Raw genomic sequence first — 22143 nt, 5'->3', positions numbered from 1 at the left:
GAGGGGTGAGTGGGGGCAACCCTCCACCCCAGGAGCCCAGCAGGATGGACCTGCCTCTCAGACGGAGCATGCCGCTCCTTCAGGGTCATCAGGAGCACCTGTTTATCAATTCCATAAAGTGCTTCTCAGGAGCTAAACCAAGTTTACATTCAGAGAGTCGTCCCAATCTTTAAACAGGCTTTGTTTTCTCTTTAGAAAACACTGCCAACACTTTTGGTAAATCACTCATTCCAGCACAAAACCCCAAGTTCTAATTAACAGGACCAGTATTGATTCTGCCCTTACTCTGTGTGGGTGCTTATTTGAGCTCAGAGACGGTCCCTGCTGTCATCCTTGTTTTTCAGATGAGGAACCTGAGGCCCAAAGAGGTTAAGTAGTTTGTCCAAGGTCACACAGCTGTTGAAAAAGCAGCCCTTGGTTGAGGTGTTTTTGAAATGGTCACGTCCGCCCAGGGAAGGAAGAGCTATGTCTGCAGCGGCCACATTCTGTGTCCGGTTCTGGGCTCCCCTCCCCCCCGGCCGCAGGAGGGCCCAGGGCCAGCCTCACCGTCCAGACACCTGCACTGTCCAGCTGCTCACCTGGAGAGGACGACCTGGGGCCATGGCTGGCGGAGCAGGGCCGGGCTAGCACGGGGCCAGCTCCCAGGGCCCGGGGGTCCGCACCTGCCTCCACCCTCGTGGCTCTGCCCTGGCAGCCCACTGCCTCTTTCGAGAACTGTTAGCAAGCGCTGTCGCTCTCTGAGGCTGGAGCCCGAAGCCAAGTTTACTGTTTGTGGGATCTATAAACAGCCGGCGAGCCGTCCCCTGCAGAAGCGCCTTGCACGCACACGGGCCCCGCGGCAAGGCCCAGCGAGTGATCTGGCTCCAGCAGGCCCAGCGGCCGGTGCCCTGCTCGCGTGACTGGCGGCCCGGCCTGTGGTGTTGCTCCATTGCCATGGCGACAGCTCTCAGGGGAGGGCCCAGCTCCCAGCTTCCCTTCATTCCAGGAGGGGCGAGGAGAGGGGCTGCTGGAACTGTTCCTTTCCCCGCTTCTTTTTCCTCTGCTGTGACCTTGACGAGCAATCTCTGAAGCGCTCGCCGGCTATCTTTTTCTGCCTGTGTTGGAAGACATCAGGGTGTTCCAGGGCTGTCCAGAGGAAGTCCCGCTTGCTCGGCTGTTCGCCCCAATCCCTGCCACGGGGCCGCGGTGGCGTCCGGGGCAGGGCGCGTGGCCGGCCCTGTGGTGGCAGGTGCAGCTCCCGTGACTGGCTGTCACTGAACGTGGATGCGGTTGTTTCTCCTCTTAAAAAAGCGCAGCCTTCAGCTTGGGGCCAAATTCTTTTCTCCGCTTGGAGAAGTGATCTCATTTTCCATGTACCATATTTAAAAAAACACAAAAGTCTTGCAGGATTAAAAGAGAGAGAGAAAACAAACAAACGTTTGCGATGCATATTTGCCCCGGCCGGTCCCACATGTGCAGCAGTATTTGGCGTGAGGCTTCCAGGCCAGAACGTCGATCTGATATTGAATCCATATGACTCGGCAAACAGCGTTTACGGTCGTTTTTCTTTTTAAAATTTCTGCCTGGTGAGTTAAAATTAAGGTTGTTTTCGGCTGTGACTAATCTCGTAAAATCTTTTTTGAGACAGCATTTGATGCACTCAGACCATGAGCATCTCTTTGGTCTTTGGACTATTATTAGTGGGACGTTGTGAGTCTGGGCTGCCTCTGAGACGGGAAATGCTGTGTGGACAGCTGGTGGCGCCCACTTCGCCCACTCCCGCCGCGCGCCCACTTCGCCCACTCCCGCCGCTGGGGGCAAGTGGGGGTCCCCACGCCTGCAGCTTGCCCGGGGGAGGGGGACGAGGCTCTCAGGTCACCACCGCCCAGCCCCACGTGGCGTCTGGGCTCAGCCACCTGGGCCACGTGGCCACTGGTCAATGAGTCTATAAGAAGGAGGGACAGTAAGCCCGTCGCCACAGTAGCGGAGCCACACCACAAGGCCACCGAAGCCTGCGGTGGCCCTAGCATGGCCTGCCCTGCTCCTGCCCAGATTCCTGGGGTGGGACTTAGACGGGCAGCCTGCAGGCCCTTCCTGGGATGTTCCTACCGGCTCCGGGTCGGGCCTGTGGCTTCCCGCTCTGGCTTTCCTGGCCAGAGGGCTTGGTCACGGTGGCTGAGGCAGCAGGCTGCACCAGCGCCCAGGGCCTCAGCCACCAGAACCTGCCGGCCATGGGGCAGGGTGGGGAAGGAGGCAGGCACCCTGAGCGGGTGTTCTGCCGAGGCCCTGGGTCACAGGATGCCAGGTTTGCGGGGGAGGCGCTGGAAGCCATCGCAGGCGGGCCGTGGGCAGCGGTGAGAGCACCAGCACCACCCTCGTCCTGGGGGACGCCCAGCTCTGGGGGCAGCAGGTCCCACCACGCAGGTGCCCAGCAGGTGCCCAGCAGTGCTGCAGCAAGGGAAGGCGGTGCCTTTCCTCCTTGCCTTAGGCGTCTTCCACCCACGCAGTGTTCCATCCAGATGTGCGCGTCTCCGGGAGCCCCTACCAGGAGCCCCTACCAGGAGCCGAGAGCAGCCCAGATGCCCACTGGGCGACAGGGCGTACGCAGTGCAGCCTGAGCGTGCAGTGGAGTATTAGTCAGCCTTGAAGAGGAAGGGAATTCCAACACAGGCTCTGCACGGACGGGCTTGAGGATACCGTGCTGAGGGCCCGAGCCTGGCCCGGAAGGGCCAGTCCTGTGAGTCCACTCAGGAGGTCCCTGGAGGAGTCGGGCTCCTGGAGACAGGAAGCAGATGGTGGCGGCCGGGACTGGGGAGGGCTGGAGTGTCAGCCTGGGAAGATGAGAAGGCTCTGGAGATGATGCCGCTGGCGGCCGTACAACCACAGGGCTCGTGGGGATGAACCGTGTGCATGAGTGTGGCTAAAATGGTGACCTTTCTGCTGCATACGTTTTACCACAATATGAGAAGAGCTGGTATTTCGAAGTGCGGTTCTTGTACGTACTGGTGTCTGAGGGACACGGGCGTCCAAGCCTCAGTGGTTCAGCTCATCACAGATTCTGAGGCTGACGGTGCTTCCAAAAATCCTCCGGGCTGGTGAACATGGACACACAGGCTTTGTGTTTTTAGGTGAAGAATGTCCGAAGTGGTGCAGAAACCATGAGGGGCACTATCCAGACTTGTCGCCGCCCAGCGGGTGCGCATTCAGGCTGCGTGGGGGCCACTCACAGATGGGGCCCTCCATGCCCAGCCTCCTGTCCTGGAGATCGACCCACACCCTGGGTCGATCAGCACACAGGAAAACCTGGCCTCTGTTACACCGTGTAGCAGCCCAGACATTTCACGGGTCTCCCCACCCCCACCAAGAAATCCGGGGTCTCCTAGCAGAGGCACGTGGGGGAGATTCGGACCTGGTCACAGGCTTGTGACCCTCCACCAGGACGAGCGCAGGCAAACACTGGACTTTCCCCCCACTGCCCGAAGGTGTGTGGGCGGTGGGAACAGGCGCTCCCGCGGGACTGCAGGGGAGCGCGTGCAGACGCTGCCGTCTGTCTGGGAACACGGACGTCCCGGTGGGCACGGCGTGCGCAGGGTTGATTGCCATTTCATTGGAGTTCGGGGGTTGTGGCTGGTATTTTAATAACAGGCTTTTGGTGAGCCGTGGTCGGCGGCGGCAGACTGCTGGGGGCAGGGGTGCCTCGGGGGGCTGTGTGAGCTTGGGTTTGTCATACAGGAGACCCAGCGCAAAGTCTAAGTCTGACTGCAGATCACCACCCTGCTGCTTGCACCTGAGTGTCAGAAACTCACCCAGAACTGTGCAACAAGGCGAGCCGTCAGGCGTCACCTGCTTTTCAAGTCATGTGGGCACAGGCTGCGCGAGGATTCTCCGAGGGAATGTTGCGTCTGCATCTGAGGCCGCAGTCTGACCTCAGCTGTGAGCCCCTGGCATCTCTGATATGTCTTAGGCTGCTTTAACATCTTAGCAATTCCCTCTTTTTCTAAAAAAATGTTCCGTGTGTTTATTCACTTGCTGACTGTGCTGAGTCTTCGGGGCTGCGCGTGGGTTTTCTCTGGTTGTGGCGCCTGGGTTTCTCGCCGTGCTGGCGTCTCTAGACGCTCTGGCTCAGTAGCTGGGGCCCGTGGGCTTTGCCCCTCGGCACGTGGGATCTCCCCGGACACGGGTCGAGCCCGCGCCACCTGCTCTGGCAGGCGGACTCTCACCCACCGCACCTCCAGGGAGCTGGTCCGTGCTCCCCTCTTGAGTAAGGGCTTTTGCTGAGTGTTCACTGTATGTTGGTCTGAGTGCTGTGATGTTCCTTCTCTGAGTTACAGTCTAACAGCTAAGGTGTGGCTTCACAGCAGAGCAAGGTCCCGTGTGCGGCTGTGCGGCCGTGTCCCTTTCTGGGGGTTCCTTGGGAATCTTGTGTGATGTCAGGCTGGGCAGAACACACGATTTCCTTTTGGGCCGGACGTTGCACTCCATTGATAAATTCATCTTTATGATGGTGAGTCACCCTGTCCAAGACCAAAGGATGTCTTTCTATTGTTCACATATAATTTGGTGTCTCCTGAGATGTTTTAACATTTTCTTCACATCAATTTTGTGTTTTTCTGATTGAGTTTGCAAGTATTGGGTCTTCTAAAGAGGATTTTATCCATCAGAATGTCCTCTAATATGGTCGTTATTCTAGTATGTAACAGCTATTGACTATATATTTAATTTTATATCCTTCCTGTTTGCTGAATTCTTCCATCTGGGTTGCTTCATCACTGATTCTCCAGGGTTTTCCAAATAAACGAAGGAGTCCTCTGCAGGCAGTGATCCTCCTACCTTCTCAGTGCTGAACCTCCCACTGAGCTCCCTTCTAGTTGCGACAGTTAGCACCCCAGAAGCTCTAGGACAGGCATCAGCAAACCTTCTCTGTACGTGGCAGATGGCGTTTCAGCCTTCACGGGTATGTTGTCTCTCTGGGAGCTGTCTAGCCTTGCTCTTGTGGTGCACGTACGTAGATGGACAGGTTTGGCCACAGTGTAAGGTGGACTGGAGGGGTGCTGTGGTTCACACACCCCTGGAGAGGGATGTCAGGGCGTCCTTGCCTGGCTTCCTGATCCTCCTGGAAACACCCAACATTTTCCCCATTAATTAAGTTGCTATCTTAGGAATAACATGGACACACACACACGTCCACACACATTTTCATGCTAAAAGGTATTCATAATTCCTATTTTCTCGAGTGTTTTTTAATCAGAAATGAGTGTTGAATTTTGTTGAAAGCTTTTTTGCCATCTATGAAGACGGCAAAAGTTATAGATTTTTCTCCTTAGATCTATAAACTTGCTTGTCTGGTTAGTTGCTCAGTCATGTCTGACTTTGGAGTCAGATGGACTGTAGCCATCCAGGCTTCTCTGCCCATGGGATTTTTCAGGCTAGAATACTGGAATGGGAGAAGGTTATGCCCTTCTCCGGAGGATCTTCCTGACCCAGGGATCAATAAGCTTGGTGTATTATATCAATGAATTTCCCAATATTGAGCCAAGCTTGCATTCCTAGAATAAATTATTTGATCATGATGTATTCTTTTCATAATGTGAAATTGAAATCTGTTTGCTAATACTTTATTTAGCATATTTGGCATCAATAGTAAAAGTCTGTGATTTTATTTTTATTGAATTTCCGTATCAGAATTAACTGTCCATGTTATAGTTCTTAAGAATTAGAAATCTTCTTCACTTTCTATTTCTGAGACAGTTTAGGGGGCATTGTCATTATCTTATTTTTAAAGACTTTTAAAGCATCTGGGTCAGGCGCATTATCCTGGGTTCGTGCCTCGATAACTTTGTTTCTTCTACAGAAATTGTGCTTCAGGGTTTCCATCTCTAATGGGTTAATTCTGGTAAATTATGTAATTTTTTGAGTATCACTTTTAATATTTCGTCACTGTATTTTTAACGTCTGTAGGGTGTGTAATGATGTATTCTTTAAAATTCCTTGTGTCAGTCGTATTTTTCTTGATAAATCTTCTAGGAGCTTATCAAGTTTATTAATCCCTTTAAAGAAGCAATTTTCCACTTTGTAACAATCTTTATTATTTAACTAGTTTAAGAGTTTTTGCTGTTTCTTCTCTTATTTCTAATTTTTCCCTCCTTCTTCTTCTTCTTGTTCCGTCCTCAGTCGTGTCCAGCTCTTTGCAACCCCGTGGACTGCAGCACACCAGGCTTCCCTGTCCATCACTATCTCCCAGAGTTTGTTCAAACTCATGTCCATTGAGTCGGTGATGCCATCCAACCCTCTCATCCTCTGTCGTCCCCTTTTCCTCTCCCTTCTATCTTTCCCAGCATCGGGGTCTTTTCCAATAAGTTGGCTCTTTGCATTAGGTGGTCAAAGTATTGGAGCTTCAGTTTCAGCATCATTCCTTCCAATAAATATTCAAGATTGATTTCCTTTAGGATGGACTGGTTGGATCTCCTTTCAGTCCAAGGGACTCTCAAGAGTCTTCTCTAGCACCACAGTTCGAAAGTATCAATTTTTCAGTGCTCAGCCTTCTTTACGGTCAAACTCTCACATCCGTACATGGCTAGTGGAAAAACCATAGCCTTGACTATATGGACCTTTGTCAGCAGAGTGATGTCTCTGCTTTTTAATGTGCTGTCTAGGTTGGTCATAGCTTTTCTTGCAAGGAGCAAGCGTCTTTGAATTTCATGGCTGCAGTCACCATCCGCAGTGATTTTGGAGCCCAAGAAAATAAAGTTTGTCATTGTTTCCATTGTTTCCCCATATTCGCCCTGAAGTGATGGGACCGGATGCCATGATCTTCGTTTTCTGAATGTTGAGCTTTAAGCAGCTTTTTCACTCTCCTCTTTCACTTTCGTCAAGAGGCTCTTTAGCTCCTCTTCACTTTCTGCCAAAAGGGTGGTGTCATCTGCATGTCTGAGGTGATTGATGTTGATGCTGGAATCTTGATTCCAGCTTGTGCTTTATCCTTCTCCTTACATTGTGTTTAATTGTCTCTAGTTTCTTGAGGAGGAATTACACACTTTGTTCTTTTGAAGCAGTCGTCGTAAGCTTACTGAGACGTCACGCTGCCTGTTCTGATTATATGTAGCTTGCAGGTCATCGCCTCTGTGTGTCCTCTCATGACGGGCTGCAGAGTCGTGTAGTTTTACCTGTCCTTGTGGTTCTCCATCAGGGTTTAGAAGTGTGAGGCTTTGGATTAGGTGGCTGCCATTATCCTATCACTTCATGGCAAACAGAAGGTGAAAAGTGGAAGCGGTGACTGATTTGCTTTTCATGGGCTCCAAAATCACTGTGGACCTTGATTGCAGCCATGAAATTAAAAGACACTTGCTCCTTGGAAGAAAAGCTATGGCAAACCTAGACAGCCTATTAAAAAGCAGAGATGCTACTTTGCCGAGAAGGGTCTGTCTAATCAAAGCTATGGTTTTGCTAGTGGTAGTCGTGTGCAGACGTAAAAGGTGGACCATAAAGAAGGCTGAGCACTGAAGAACTGATGCTTTCAAATTACAGTGCTGGAGAAGACTCTTGAAAGCCCCTTGGACTACAAGGAGATCAAACCAGTCCATTCTAAAGGAAATCAGTCCTGAATATTTTATGGAAGGACTGATGCTGAAGCTCCAATACTGGCTACCTGATGGGAAGAGCCAACTCATTGGAGAAGACCCTGATGCTGGGAAAGACTGAGGGCAAGCGGAGAAGGGGACGACAGAGGATGAGGTGGTTGGATGGCATCACTGACTCAATTGACATAATTTGAGCAAGCTCCAGCAGATAGTGGAGGACAGAAGAGCCTGGTGGGCTATAGTCTATGGAGTCGCAGAGTCAGACATGACTTGGAGACTGAACAGCAACATTATCCTGGGTCCCTAGAAATCTTCAATACCAGTAATTTGAAAGCTCCTAGAAATTGATATTTATAAATCCTAATAGAAAAATCAGCACATAACATGCACAGGTATTTTACCAAAAAAGAAATACAAGTTACCAATGAATGTGTGAAATGTTTTTCGATCTCATTAAAAATCAAAGAATAAAAATTATAATTATCATTATAATTTATCACATAAAACTGGCAAAGATTAGAAAAAAGAAAGAAGTACCCAGAATGGTCAAGGATTAAGAGAAATGAATATTACAATGTATTGCTGATAGCTGCAAGCTTCATGGAAGTTAATGCAAAGTCTCTAAATGTCTGCATGTTAAAGCGGCCAGCTGCCTAACCCTCCCTAACCTCCCGCTCTGCCCTGGCCCCGAGAGTCAGACTGCTCCTGCCCGCCTGCAGGGGGTGGCACAAACAGTGAGCCGCTCCACACGTGGCGCCTGCACTCACCAGGACCCACGCCGCCTGGGCTGCTGTCTTCCTTGTCAGGACGAGGGGGATGCCAGGCAGACAGGCAGGCAGACAGCTGGCTGACGGGGTGGGCACTGAGCAGGTGCTCACGGGCCTGTGGTCCCTCGTGCACCCTCACTCGCCATGGCCCTGGGAAGCCTGTGCAGGAGGGGCTGGAGGGCCTGCTTCTCAAAAAAAGGGGAATGTTAAACTGAGCCCAACACAGTGCCTGCCACTATAGTGACAGATTTAGCAATCATTAAGACATTGTGAATAATGACACTGAAATCCACCCCCTTCCCACTCAGCATCTCCCCAGAATGCACCCAGACTGGAGGATCTTAGAGGTGAGGGGACCAGATGTTCTAGGAATACGTTTTCCTCATCATAAATAAGTGGGTATAGAAAATGGAAAAAAAAGGGAAAGGATGTTGGATGATTAGGTACACTTGAACACCAAAATCAAGAGAGAAGCTTGTAGGTGGGTTTCCTTGAATATAGATGAATATTTCCCAAGCGAAATGCGTCCGTTCCAAGAGCACACTAGAAATGATGATCAGATAAGCTTTGCCCTCCATAGGCAAGAGTGATTCGCCATCAGAAAATCTGTCAGTGAGACTCACTGCGTTAATGTACTAGAGGAAACCTACGTGATGGTTTCAGCAGATACAGAAATGGCCCTTGTTGGATGGAGCTCCACATTTTTTCATGATAAGAATTCCTATCACACCAGAACGTGGTATAGAGGAGGACGGGGAACCCACCTGTGGCACAGACGTTCCTGTTGTGGTCCAGGCATCAGTGTGTCTCATCTCACTGTGGTGATGTTTGTATTTTATGCAACATCATTTGATAATCATTAGAAAAAGAACCCAAGTCATGAGCCTTATAAACGGTGACCAAGTTCTCCTGTCACCTGCTGGCTCAGGACATTTTGTGAACAGTCATAAAAAAACTAAAAGTGGGCCTTTCTGGAGGTTATGAATTCAGACCACAACACAGGGGGGAAAGGGTTGAAAAGCCAAACAGAACCACTGCCTGGAGTTTTTACTGTGGGTGATGTCATGGGGGTGAGATCATGCGAGTGATGTCGGTGTTCTCTTTGTTCCAGTCCCTCCACGGCTTCGCTCTGGTGGTGAGCGCGGAAGGGATGATCTTCTACGCGTCAGCCACGATCGTGGACTACCTGGGCTTCCACCAGGTGAGCACAGCGCCCCGTCTGCTGGGGCTCGGCCCCGCCTGCGGTTCAGCCCCGCCTGTGGTCCGGGCCCATCTGCTGCGGTTCGGTCCCGCTGCCTTGAAGGCATGTGCTGTCTTCAAGGTGTGTGTGTGCTTAGCTGCTCAGTCATGTCTGACTCTGCGACCCTGTGGACTGTCGCCATCAGACTGCTCTGTCCGTGGAATTCTCCAGGCAAGAATACTGGAGTGGATTGCCATTCCTTCCCAACCCAGGGATCAAACCCGGGTCTCTGCATTGCAGGTGGATTCTTTATTGTCTGAGCCACCAAGGACTTTGAACTTTCAAACTTCAAGGTTTAAAACGTCTCTAAATCAAACTTTCTCTTTTTTTAAATCACCGACCTTTTGTCAGATGAGGTTTTGCACACCCGGCTTTGTCTGGGGCTCAGGGTCACGGTGAGAGGCATGCCGGCGTCCTGGGTGTCCCTGGTCTCACAGCAGCGACTTCTGCACCTGCAGCCCTACCTCTACCCTCCTCGCAGCGAGAGGCTGGTCAGGGCCAGGCAGGGGCCTGTCCTGAGCTGCACCTCAGTGCCTCAAACCCCGGATGCGACGTGCAGTCAGGATCCAGTGTGCTCCAGAATTGCTCTTGCTGGTGTGCAGATGGCTCACCCGGAATGTTGCCCCAGGTCAGCACAGCCTGGACGATTCCAGACCTCAGGGCAGAGCGGGATGGAGTCCATCCAACCCCGGGTCCAAGGAGGTGGCTCAGTGAGAAGCCCCAGGAAAGGAAGTGGGACCTGGCTTGGCCTCTGGGAGGGAAAAGTCTCACGAGCAATCCAAGCCCAGAGTCAAACGCTGGTGAAACCTCCTGGCTCTGCAACTTGGGTGGCTGGGGTCTGAGGACAAGCCGGGCACAAGTGTGCCCCCCCCCCCCCCGCAAAAGAAAACACCTGCCCGCCCCCTCAGCCCTCTGCAGGGAGCTCACAGCACAGGGTTATAAACTCCAGGAAGCCACCAACTGCCAGCCCTGGCACCTTCCCTGAGGAATTCAAGATAAAAACAGGTGGATTTGAGAGAGAATAAGACAGAACCTGGAAAAACCCAGAATACAGTGTGTGCTCAGGGCCTCATCCGGGGGCAGAACGTGCCGTGACTCCAACACTTGACTATAGAGAAGGGCTGTGGGCCTCAAGACAGAGGGTGAGCCAGAGAGGCGCAGGCGCCGTGGGCGGAGGGCAGTGGGGCTGAGCCGGGCCTGGAGCGCATTTGAGACCCCCTCGCCCGCAAGGCCACGGTGGCCCCTGGGAGGTGGACAGTCCACCAAGGGGCCCACCCACTGGCGTGCTTGCCTGGCGGCTGGAGACCACCCCGCGGAGCCGGGGCACCTCTGCGGGCCAGGCCACACATTCGCAGCACCCGGGTCAGAGCCCAGCGAGGAAGGCGATGGGGGACAAGACGTGCAGTTAATACCGAAAATCTTCCTGATGGGCCAGAAGCCACGGCCACTGGCCGGGGGTTGGGAGAGAAGCCCGGAGGTTAGGGGGCTGCCTGCGGGGGCTTCCGGCTCCGCCCCTTCGACGCCGGCCTCCCCCGCGAGCTGCCAGACGGGGCTCCAGGTGCACGCTCAGCGCCTCTCCACCTGCGGCGTCCTGTGTCCTGCGAGGCCTCCTTCCGCGGTCGCTCCGCAGGGGCCGCGCCACGGGGCCGGGCCCCTCTCGAGCAGCGCCCCTCTCCCAGGCCCGCCAGGGCGGAGCGAGGCCGTGGGCCCGACGATTCGAGCCCCAAGTAATGAAGCCTTCTTCGCGCCCCTTGGCGTCGTGTGCAGCACCTGGATCTAGAGAAATGTGATGTGCTCGCCTGTGCCCCTGAGAATTTTTTTTTTCGCCCCAATCGCTGTTGCCTGAGTTGCTCTGTAAATTCTCGGGACACCTAGACCACCTGCTTTTGGCTGTGTAATTCGAAGGTCCCACCCCCCGGGTTGGGTTTCTGTGGGAAATGCAGGTGCCTTGTAGAGACCTGATTCCAGGTCTGAACTTGCTAATTGGAGCTTTTGTTTTCTTGGAACTCGGTTATTTCCTCTGAAGTGTTAGAAGTTTAAAAAAAAAAAAGTTTTGCCTTTTATTATAAGGAAATTGTTTCCAAATGCCATTAAATCAGGCAGTGCCTCTAGTTTATGTAAAACATTTCATGAGCATATTAGACCAGCCCTGTGCTATTATTGTCAGTTTCTTGGGCAAAATGCTTTACAAAAAGTCAGGAACCAGCCGTTTCCTGCAGCAACCTGAGTGCCTCGGTTCAGTGTCTTGCGTTCCAGTGCTCTTTGAGATGAACAAATGGGCTTTAGATGTGTGTTTTAGTTGCCCTTGCCTTTGCTGCTACAAGAGGTTGTCCATTCTCTCCGAGGTCAGCAGTGGGAGTGTCTCATCCCCAGGTGAATCAGGACGGATGTGAGGGCCTGTGGCAGGAAGCAGTTGAGGGCCCACAGGCATGGAGAGCGGATATGCGCTCTCTCTGCACAAAAGGCAAAGATGGTCACTGCTGGAATGAGCTGTTTGTGAAAATGGCTGTGCTTTTATCCTCGACTCTGCGGAGGGTGGTTCGGAGCCAAGATGAGATGCTCTGACCAGACCAGAGCGGGCTTGTTCTGTGCTCTGTGAACAGCTGACACGTCACTCTCCCCTGCTTCTCAGATCCCTCACCATTTATTCTTCTTGACCTCGTTTGTAGGAATCAAACCCTAGACATTAGGAAAGATGAAGGGAAGCCAGGCTGACCGCCACGACCTCGGTTTTCTCATCCCAGAAAGTGTCGGCATTTAAGTGTGTGTGTGTTAGCTGTTCATTTGTGTCCAACTCTTTGTGGCTCCATGCACAGTAATCCCCCAGGCTTCTCTGTCTAACACCTTCTGCTCTAGCCTAACACCTCTCTGCCTAACACCCAGCCTGATCTGCGATGCCTCCTCCAGCTCTGCTTGTCCCCCTCCAAGTCGACCTCCTCCTGGGTCAGTTAAGCCGCAGACCCACCCTTTGCATCCCTGTCGTGGATTATCTGGGGTGTGCGGAGAAGGCAAACGGGTCAGCAGGGTGCCCCTAGGGTTCTGCTGAAACTTACCAGGGAATATGTGCATCACAGTGCCTACTTATTGGTTTGCAGCGAGAACTAGCCGACGCTCAGACATCAGCACAGTTTTTTCCCTTTAATCAAAACCATGGAGGGGAAAATGCCATCCATCAAAGAAGGATGGAAAAACACCAAATTCCTAGTAATGAGTCAAGCAAGTCATACGTAGTACTTCCACTCAGAAAATACAAAGCATTATTTAAAGAAATTTAAAGATCCAGAGCATTGAATAATTGATGCTTTCTAATTGTGGTGTTGGAGAAGACTCTTCAGAGTCCCTTGGATAGCAAGGAGATCCAACCAGTCAATCCTAAAGGAAATCAGTCCCAAATATTCATTGGAAGGACTGATGCTGAAGCTGAAGCTCCAATACTTTGGCCACCAGATGCAAAGAGCTGACTCATTGTAAAAGACCCTAATGCTGGGAAAGATTGAAGGCAGGAGGAGAAGGGGGCGGCAGAGGATGAGATGGTTGAATGGCATCACCGACTCAATGGACATGAGTTTGAGCAAGCTCCAAGAATCATGGAAAGACAGGGAGGCCTGGTGTGCTACAGTCCATGGGATCGCAAAGAGTCGGGCATGGCTTAGCAACTGAACTACAAGAAAATGGAAAGATATGCTGTGAACTGGAGGACTTAATATTATCACAAAGGGGACTGATCAAGTTATAGAATAACTGGCGTACCTGGTGGCTCAGTGGAAAAGAATCCACCTGCCAAGCCGGGAGACACAGGTCCAATCCCTGGTCAGGAAGATCCCTGAAGAAGGAAATGGCAACCCAGTCCAGTGTTCTTGCTTGAGAGATCCCATGGACAGAGGAGCCTGGTGGGCTGCAGTCCATAGTGTCGCTAAGAGTCGGGCACAGCTTAGCGACTTAACAACAGCAACAGAGAATAAATACTGTGCTGCTTTTCTGGGAGGAAACTGGGCAAGCTGATTGGAAATGCAGAGACCTGAGCAAACCCAGCACCATGAGGGAGGGCATTGATGATGTCTGGGACATACAGTCCCAGACACAACACTTCATGTCCAGCTCAGTGGCTGAGACCAGTGGGGTCGGTGCAAAGAAGGACACACGGCCTCAAAAGACAGGGGAGGTTCACAGCAGATTTGGGTTCACAGTGAAGCCGATGTTGCCAGGGGTGGGCAGGCGCTGGTCTTGTCAGTAAATGGTGCCTCAGGGACTGGATCCTCTTGAAAAGAATGAATCTTGACACCTACCTCACACCACGCAGAGTCAATGGGAGATGGTGGAAGTTTCTAGAAGACGACAGGACAGAGTCAGGAGGTATCTGAGGAACAAGCACACAGAGAGGACAGAAGCCGTAAAGCCTGACCGTGAGGAGAGACTGACGGACCCGGCTGTGTCAGACCCGTGAGGGGCGCAGCAGGCCCAGGAGTGGGGAGGCTGCCTGCCAAGGAGCCCACCCGAGGCAGGACGCCCGTCCGAGAGGGTGCAGGAGGTGCCGGGGCGGCCAGGCGGCCCTGTGGAGGGTCGAGAGGACAGCGGCAGGCAGGCGGTGGCATGCATACGCTCATCCGAAAACGGATAAATCTGTGGGAAGGCGCTCCGCTTCGTTAGTCCTCCTGATGCGCCGATTAAACGTCAAACAGAAACCGCGACGCGGGACGCGGGCTCACCAAGCCGCGGAGCGCCTGGGCTCGCACGCGGCTGGGGCGGCTGGGCTCGCACGCTCACTCCGGCGCCTGGCGGCGTGCTCCGCTGGGGCTGAGGCCCTGTCCAGCCCGTGGCCCACGCTCCAGTCCGGGGAGCGAGCCGAGCAGAACCGCCCTGGAAGACACAGCAGCCGCGCCGGTGAGAGGCCCGGCCGGCAGGGAGGGACTCGCCAGCGGCGGCGTGTCTCACGGCAGAGCGCCGCGCCACGGAGGGGCCGAGGGGCCGAGGCGCTGCCTGCTGCAGGCACCAGGGGCCGCGCCACCACCGTGAGAGGACGCAGAGGGCACAGGGCTCCATTTGAGAACAGAACCAGCCGGGGCTGCGCGGTCTGTGCCGTGGCTGCCTCCGAGGAGGGCGGAGGGAAGGGTTCTCAGTCCTGACTGGGTGGGGCAGCTGCGGGACTATAATGTGGGCACATTTCACATTCTGCGTTTCGCCCGCATCACAAAACTGCATGAGGAGAGCTTCACTATGGGACATGCCCTTATGACCCGAGAGCCTCCAGGTGAGGGGGCCTCCAGGTGAAGGGGAGCCTCCAAGTGAGGGGGGCCTCCAGGTGAGGGGGGAGCCTCCAGGTGAGGGGGGTCCTCCAGGTGAGGGGGCAGCCTTCAGGTGAGGGGAGCCTCCAGGCGAGGGGGGAGCCTCCAGGCGAGGGGAGCCTCCAGGCGAGGGGGGAGCCTCCAGGTGAGGGGGCCTCCAGGTGAAGGGGAGCCTCCAAGTGAGGGGGGGCCTCCAGGTGAGGGGGGAGCCTCCAGGTGAGGGGGGTCCTCCAGGTGAGGGGGCAGCCTTCAGGTGAGGGGAGCCTCCACGTGAGGAGGGTCCTCCAGGCGAGGGGAGCCTCCAGGCGAGGGGGGAGCCTCCAGGTGAGGGGGGTCCTCCAGGTGAGGGGGGAGCCTCCAGGTGAGGGATGGCTTCAGGTGAGGGGCATGCCTCCAGGCGAGGGGAGCCTCCAGGTGAGGGGGGTCCTCCAGGTGAGGGGGCAGCCTCCAGGTGAGGGGGGGTCCTCCAGGTGAGGGGGAGCCTCCAGGTGAGGGGGGTCCTCCAGGCGAGGGGAGCCTCCAGGCGGGCACCATCTCTCCTCAGGCTCCTTCTGTAACTGTGGCCCCTGAATGTCAAACAGGTAACCCCAGGAAGGTAGAAAATGAGTGTGATTTTAACTCAAAGGCTAAACTCTAATCATGTGCGCACACTCCCCCCACAGTCTAAGAGACAGGGTTCACAGAAAGCAGCAGACGCTGAGGCCAGAAGTGCTGTGGTCCTTGGCCAGTGTTGCCCAGGGCTCTGGCAGGAATGAGGACCATTCACAGGGCACGGGGACGCACCAGGCCTTCCCTCCTGCTGACACCTGCAGCGCCTTCTGATTCTCATGCACCTGGAGGCCCCCTCACCTGGAGGCTCCCCCCTCACCTGGAGGCTCCCCCCTCACCTGGAGGCCCCCTCACCTGGAGGCTCCCCCCTCACCTGGAGGCTCCCCCCTCACCTGGAGGCCCCCTCACTTGGAGGCCCCCCTCACCTGGAGGCTGTGCCCTCACCTGGAGGCCCCCTCACCTGGAGGCTCCCCCCTCACCTGGAGGCCCCCTCACCTGAGTCCCCCCTCACCTAGAGACCCCCTCACCTGGAGGCTCCCCCCTCACCTGGAGGCCCCCTCACCTGAGTCCCCCCTCACCTGGAGGCCTCCCTCACCTGGAGGCCCCTCCCCACCTGAGTTCCCCCTCACATGGAGCCCCCCCTCACTTAGAGGCTCTTCCCTCACCTGTGGCCCCCCCCATCCACTCTGAGTGAGGTTGCCTATTACTTCCTCAGAAGGTAACCTCATTTGTGAAGCCTTGATCCTCAGGAACTCTTCCTCCGTCTGGTTTTTGCAGTGACCCAGTTGAGAAACAATGAAACTCAGCAGTGGGCCAGCTGAAGGGGCGAGGGGCTTCTGCGGGACAGGGGTCCCAGGGGTGAATGAGCGATGCCGTTCAGTTCAGATGGGAAGACGTGCACCAGCCTCGGTGGTGTCGACACTCTGGATGTTTTCGCCAACAATCGAGTTCGCTGAGGTCTGCCTTCAAAGCCCGAGGCAGGGCCTTGGTGCCCCGGGCTGCGGGGTCCCAGCGTAGACCTGGGCACTGGGGCGGCCTCTGCGCTCAGGGCCTGAGCATGTGGGGGGACCCAGGACCAGTCCTTGCAGCATCTTGCTGGAGCAGCAGTCAGGCCTGGGGACCCCAGCCCGGCCCTGTCTCACCATACAGGTGTGCTGCCCTAATTAACTTTGGATCCGAGTGTCACAAAGAGGCTGGAAGGTGACCAGACCTAAGCACACAGCTTGATGCGGTTGGAGTCAGCTTTGAGCAGTGGGAATCTTGATCCCAAATGAAGTTTCATCTCTGAGCCCCTGATCTGCCCCTGGAGGCACCACCTGGCCTGGGGGGCACTTCGTGGGCTGGATGCCTGGGGTCCAGGCAGTGTTGGTTGCCTCCTGTGGGGAGAGACTTTCTCTTCACGGGTGTGACTTGCCTTTGATAGATGGAGGAGATGTTTTTGCGGTCATTAACCCTGGAATACAGTGTGGACATTCCCTCGGGGTAAGGCTAAAATGACTGTCTCGTGTTCCAGACGGACGTGATGCACCAGAATATTTACGACTACATCCACGTGGATGACCGCCAGGACTTCCGCCGGCAGCTGCACTGGGCCATGGACCCTCCTCAGGCAGGGTGCGGGCAGCCCCTGCTCTCGGAGACAGGTGGGTCCTGGAGGCCCTGGTCTGAGGCAGACTCGGAGTCTCCTGAGACGCATGGATGCCTCCGCAAGGGTTGCCCCTTTTCCCCTCCTCCCGTTGAAGTGCCATCGACGCCCCTTCCTCCTCGGAGACCTCCTCCCGCGCGCCCCCACCCCTTCTCAGGAGGCTTCCCCAGGCAGCGCTCCGGCTCCCAGGGCGCCGTGTCTCCTGCACTGTAGGACGTGAGGCCCAGAAGCCAGGGACCCTGTCTCTAGTTTTGCACACTCCTCCTCTGATGCACGTCTTCTAGGAAATTCTCTCCGCCTGCCTGAGATTTGCCTGAAACAGTCCCCCAGATGTTGCTGTCTGTTCAGGGACGTTGCCCCCTGTGGGCAGGACCCCCGAGGTGTCTCAGATCTGCGGCCCCTGCCCATTGGACATGCCAGGCAGGCGCCAGGTCCCTGAGATGGCAGAGCAGATGAGAGCTCGGGGGGCAGGGCGAGTGGCTGCCCCTGGGGTGCAGTGCAGGGAGACGGGGTCCTGGGTCTACCGCACGTCCCCCACAGCGGTCAGGAACTCCAGGAGTTTCCAGCATGCCTTCACGTGGCAGCGTGGGTCGCCTTCACATGGCAGCGTGGGTCGCCTTCACGTGGCAGCGTGGGTCGCCTCCTACAGGTAGAGAAGACGCAGTGCCAGACGCCGACCAGCTTTACAAGCTCAGAGCAAAAGCCCGAGCTAACGGACACTCACGAGGGGCAGGGGGCGGGTGCTCCGGGAGGGAGGCCTGTGCGTTACGTGCCAACAGCTGCTGTTGGCACCACGAACTTGCTTACCAGGGTGTTTCTGCTTTCTCATTGGTCCCCACCGTCTGTGCCCAGGAGAGGATGCGGTCCTGGGGAGGCTGCTCCGGGCCCAGGAAGGGGGCGCAGACCCGCCCACCGAGTACTCGGCCTTCCTGACGCGCTCCTTCGTCTGCCGTGTGCGCTGCCTGCTGGACAGCACCTCGGGCTTCCTGGTGAGTGAGAGGGTGGGGATGGCACCTCTGGGCTCCTGGTGAGTGAGAGGGTGCAGGGTGGCACCTTGGGGCTCATGGTGAGTGAGAGGGTGCAGGGTGGCACCTGGGGGCTCCTGGTGAGTGAGAGGGTGCAGGGTGGCACCTGGGGGCTCCTGGTGAGTGAGAGGGTGCAGGACAGCACCTGGGAGCATCCTGGTGAGTGAGTGGGTAGGGATTGCACCTCAGGGCTCCTGGTGAATGAGAGGGTGGGGATGGCACCTCAGGGCTCCTGGTGAATGAGAGGGTGGGGATGGCACCTCAGGGCTCCTGGTGAGTGGGAGGGTGGGGATGGCACCTCGGGGCTCCTGGTGAATGAGAGGGTGGGGATGGCACCTCGGGGCTCCTGGTGAATGAGAGGGTGGGGATGGCACCTCGGGGCTCCTGGTGAGTGAGAGGGTGCAGGACAGCACCTGGGAGCATCCTGGTGAGTGGGAGGGTGGGGATGGCACCTGGGAGCATCCTGGTGAGTGAGAGGGTGCAGGACAGCACCTGGGAGCATCCTGGTGAGAGAGAGGGTGCGGATTGCACCTCAGGGCTCCTGGTGAATGAGAGGGTGGGGATTGCACCTCAGGGCTCCTGGTGAATGAGAGGGTGGGGATGGCACCTTGGGGCTCCTGGTGAGTGAGAGGGTGGGGATTGCACATCAGGGCTCCTGGTGAGTGAGAGGGTGCAGGACAGCACCTGGGAGCATCCTGGTGAGTGGGAGGGTGGGGATGGCACCTGGGAGCATCCTGGTGAGTGAGAGGGTGCAGGACAGCACCTGGGAGCATCCTGGTGAGAGAGAGGGTGCGGATTGCACCTCAGGGCTCCTGGTGAATGAGAGGGTGGGGATTGCACCTCAGGGCTCCTGGTGAATGAGAGGGTGGGGATGGCACCTTGGGGCTCCTGGTGAGTGAGAGGGTGGGGATTGCACATCAGGGCTCCTGGTGAGTGAGAGGGTGCAGGACAGCACCTGGGAGCATCCTGGTGAGTGGGAGGGTGGGGATGGCACCTGGGAGCATCCTGGTGAGTGAGAGGGTGCAGGACAGCACCTGGGAGCATCCTGGTGAGAGAGAGGGTGCGGATTGCACCTCAGGGCTCCTGGTGAATGAGAGGGTGGGGATTGCACCTCAGGGCTCCTGGTGAATGAGAGGGTGGGGATGGCACCTTGGGGCTCCTGGTGAGTGAGAGGGTGGGGATTGCACCTGGGGCTCCTAGTGAGTGGGAGGGTGGGGATGGCACCTGGGAGCATCCTGGTGAGTGGGAGGGTGGGGATGGCACCTGGGAGCATCCTGGTGAGTGGGAGGCTGCAGGGCCAGTGCTGCGTGAGTCCAGGCCTGGGCCTGGCACGGGGCTCCAAGGTCCATGGGAGCAGTTGGCGAAGCAAGCGGTGGGGTGTGGATGCCTCGGGGGGTCTGGCCTTGGTGGGCAGGGCTGGGCCATGGCAGGCTGATGAGAATGGAGCGGCGGTGACAGCCCCGACCCCGCTCCTCCTTTATTCAGGCGGTCGGCTGGCTGTCCAGAAGGCCTTTTGTTCTGATCATACTCGGTTTTCAGTTTTGTGGAAAACTAAGGTGGCTTTTGCTTCACAAGGATGTAGATAGGTTTCACCTAACCCTGAGGCAGAGGTCGAAACCTAGGTTGAAGTGAAGCCATGTCTGAAGCACAGAGTAGAGGAAACAAGCAAAGGAGCTCAGTTTAGAGCGTCTTGTCACATTCCACCGCAAGGCTGGCTGCCGCGCGCGCAGGGAAGGCCTCTGGAGTGGGGACTGAGGCTCTGAGCATGGGGGGGTGGGCAGCTCGGATCCCGGGCTCACCCCAGGTTGCCTGCCTGCGTTCAGCCTGCTCACACCCAGCGGGCAGGGCTGCCCCCGAGAGCCCTTGTCAAAACCTCAGGACATGCAGTTGATGTTGGGTTTTTAGCTCTAAGTCAGCCATGGTGGGAATTTTCACACCAAAGAAACTGTCTGGTGCCACAGATCAGGGCTTCTCCCCCAGAGCTGGATGTAGGGTGTCCCAGCATGACCGGGACGCTCCACACCAAGCTCGTGGCCAGCACACATGGGGGCTTTCAGGCATTTGTTCACCCCATAATTTCATGCACAGATGGAGAGATGGAAAGATGGGTGGGTGGATGGAGGGAGGGCCAGAGGGAGGGATGGAGGGAGAGGCTGACGGACAAGTGAGGGGCAAGAAGAGCGTGCAGCGTTGTTCGTCCACACAGGGCAGGGCACTCTGAAGCCATGCGGACTTACTCAGTTACAGATCAACTTCCCATCATAGACAGAGCTTTCATTTCCTGTATCACACTCCAGAGTTGCTATCTTCCTTTTTAACTCACACCAAATGCTCACAGGGATCCAAGTCTATGCCCTAACCACTAACGCTGAAAGAGCTAAAGTTAAATGGTTCTATGATGACCTACAAGGCCTTCTAGAACTAACACCAAAAAGAGATGTCCTTTTCATCACAGGGGGCTGGAATGCAAAAATAAGAAGTCAAGAGATACCTGGAGTAGCAGGCAAGTTTGGCCTTGGAGTATAAAATGAAGCAGGGCAAAGGCTAACAGAGTTTTGCCAAGAGAATGCACTGGTCATAGCAAACACCCTCTTCTAACAACACGAGAGAAGACTCTACACATGGACATCACCACATGGCCAACACCGAAATCAGATTGATTATATTCTTTGCAGCAAAAGATGGAGAAGCTCTATACAGTCAGCAAAAACAAGACCAGGAGCTGACTGTGGCTTAGATCATGAAGTCCTTCTTGCCAAATTCAGACTTAAATTGAAGAAAGTAGGGAAACCACTAGACCTTCAGGTATGACCTAAATCAAATCCCTTACAGTTATACAGTGGAAGTCACAAATAGATTACAGGGATTCGATCTGATAGACAGAGTGCCTGAAGAACTATGGATGGAGGTTCATGACATTGTATAAGAGGCAGTGATCAAGACCATCCCCCAAAAAAGAAATGCAAAAAGGCAAAATGGTTGTCTGAGAAGGCCTCACAAATAGCTGAGGAAAGAAGAGAAGCAAAACGCAAGGAGAAAAGGAAAGATGTAAGCATCTGATTGCAGAGTTCCCAAGAATAGCAAGGAGAGATAAGAAAGCCTTCCTCAGTGATCAATGCAAAGAAATAGAGGAAAATAACAGAATGGGAAAGACTAGAGATCTCTTCAAGAAAATTAGAGACACCAAGGGAACATTTCATGCAAAGATGGGCTCAATAAAGGACAGAAATGATATGGACCTAACAGAAGCAGAAGATATTAAGAAGAGGTGGCAAGAATACACAGAAGAAGTGTACAAAAAAGATCTTCACAACCCAGATAATCACGATGGTGTGATCACTCACCTAGAGCCAGACATCCTGGAATGTGAAGTCAAGTGGGCCTTAGAAAGCATCACTATGAACAAAGCTAGTGGAGGTGATGGAATTCCAGTTGAGCTATTTCAAATCCTGAAAGATGATGCTGTGAAAGTGCTGCACTCAATATGCCAGCAAATTTGGAAAACTCAGCAGTGGCCACAGGACTGGAAAAGGTCAGTTTTCATTCCAATCCCAAAGAAAGGCACTGCCAAAGAATGCTCAAACTACCACACAATTGCACTCATCTCACACGCTAGTAAAGTAATGCTCAAAATTCTCCAAACCAGGCTTCAACAGTACATGAACCATGAACTTCCTGATGTTCAAGCTGGATTTAGAAAAGGCAGAGGAACCAGAGATCAAATTGCCAACAAAATTGGATTGGATCATCGAAAAAGCAAGAGCGTTCCAGAAAAACGTCTACTTCTGCTTTATTGACTGTGCCAAAGCCTTTGACTTTGTGGATCACAACAAATGGTGGAAAATTCTTCAAGAGACGGGAATACCAGACCACCTCACCTGCCTCCTGAGAAATCTGTATGCAGGTCAAGAAGCAACAGTTAGAACTGGACGTGGAACAATGGACTGGTTCCAAATTGAGAAAGCGGTATGACAAGGCTGTATATTGTCACCCTGCTTATTTAACTTCTATGCAGAGCACATCATGCCTAATGTCGGGCTGGATGAAGCACAAGCTGGAATCAAGACTGCTGGGAGAAA

General features: G+C 54.7%; 1 protein-coding gene across 1 annotated transcript in view; it reads left to right on the top strand.

Moving 5' to 3' along the window:
* AHRR (aryl-hydrocarbon receptor repressor) overlaps positions 1 to 22143 on the top strand; it is an 83239-nt gene that overhangs the window by 51937 nt on the left and 9159 nt on the right. The window contains exons 5-7 of the mRNA XM_018065798.1: positions 9435 to 9524; positions 16908 to 17037; positions 17892 to 18028. Of these exons, the coding sequence (XP_017921287.1) occupies positions 9435 to 9524; positions 16908 to 17037; positions 17892 to 18028 (357 nt within the window). The remainder of the gene's footprint in view (positions 1 to 9434; positions 9525 to 16907; positions 17038 to 17891; positions 18029 to 22143) is intronic.

Source organism: Capra hircus, chromosome 20, assembly GCF_001704415.2.
Source record: "Capra hircus breed San Clemente chromosome 20, ASM170441v1, whole genome shotgun sequence".
Lineage (NCBI taxonomy): Eukaryota > Metazoa > Chordata > Mammalia > Artiodactyla > Bovidae > Capra > Capra hircus.
Note: the sequence above shows the minus strand (reverse complement) of the source record. Positions and strands in the feature narration are given on the sequence as shown.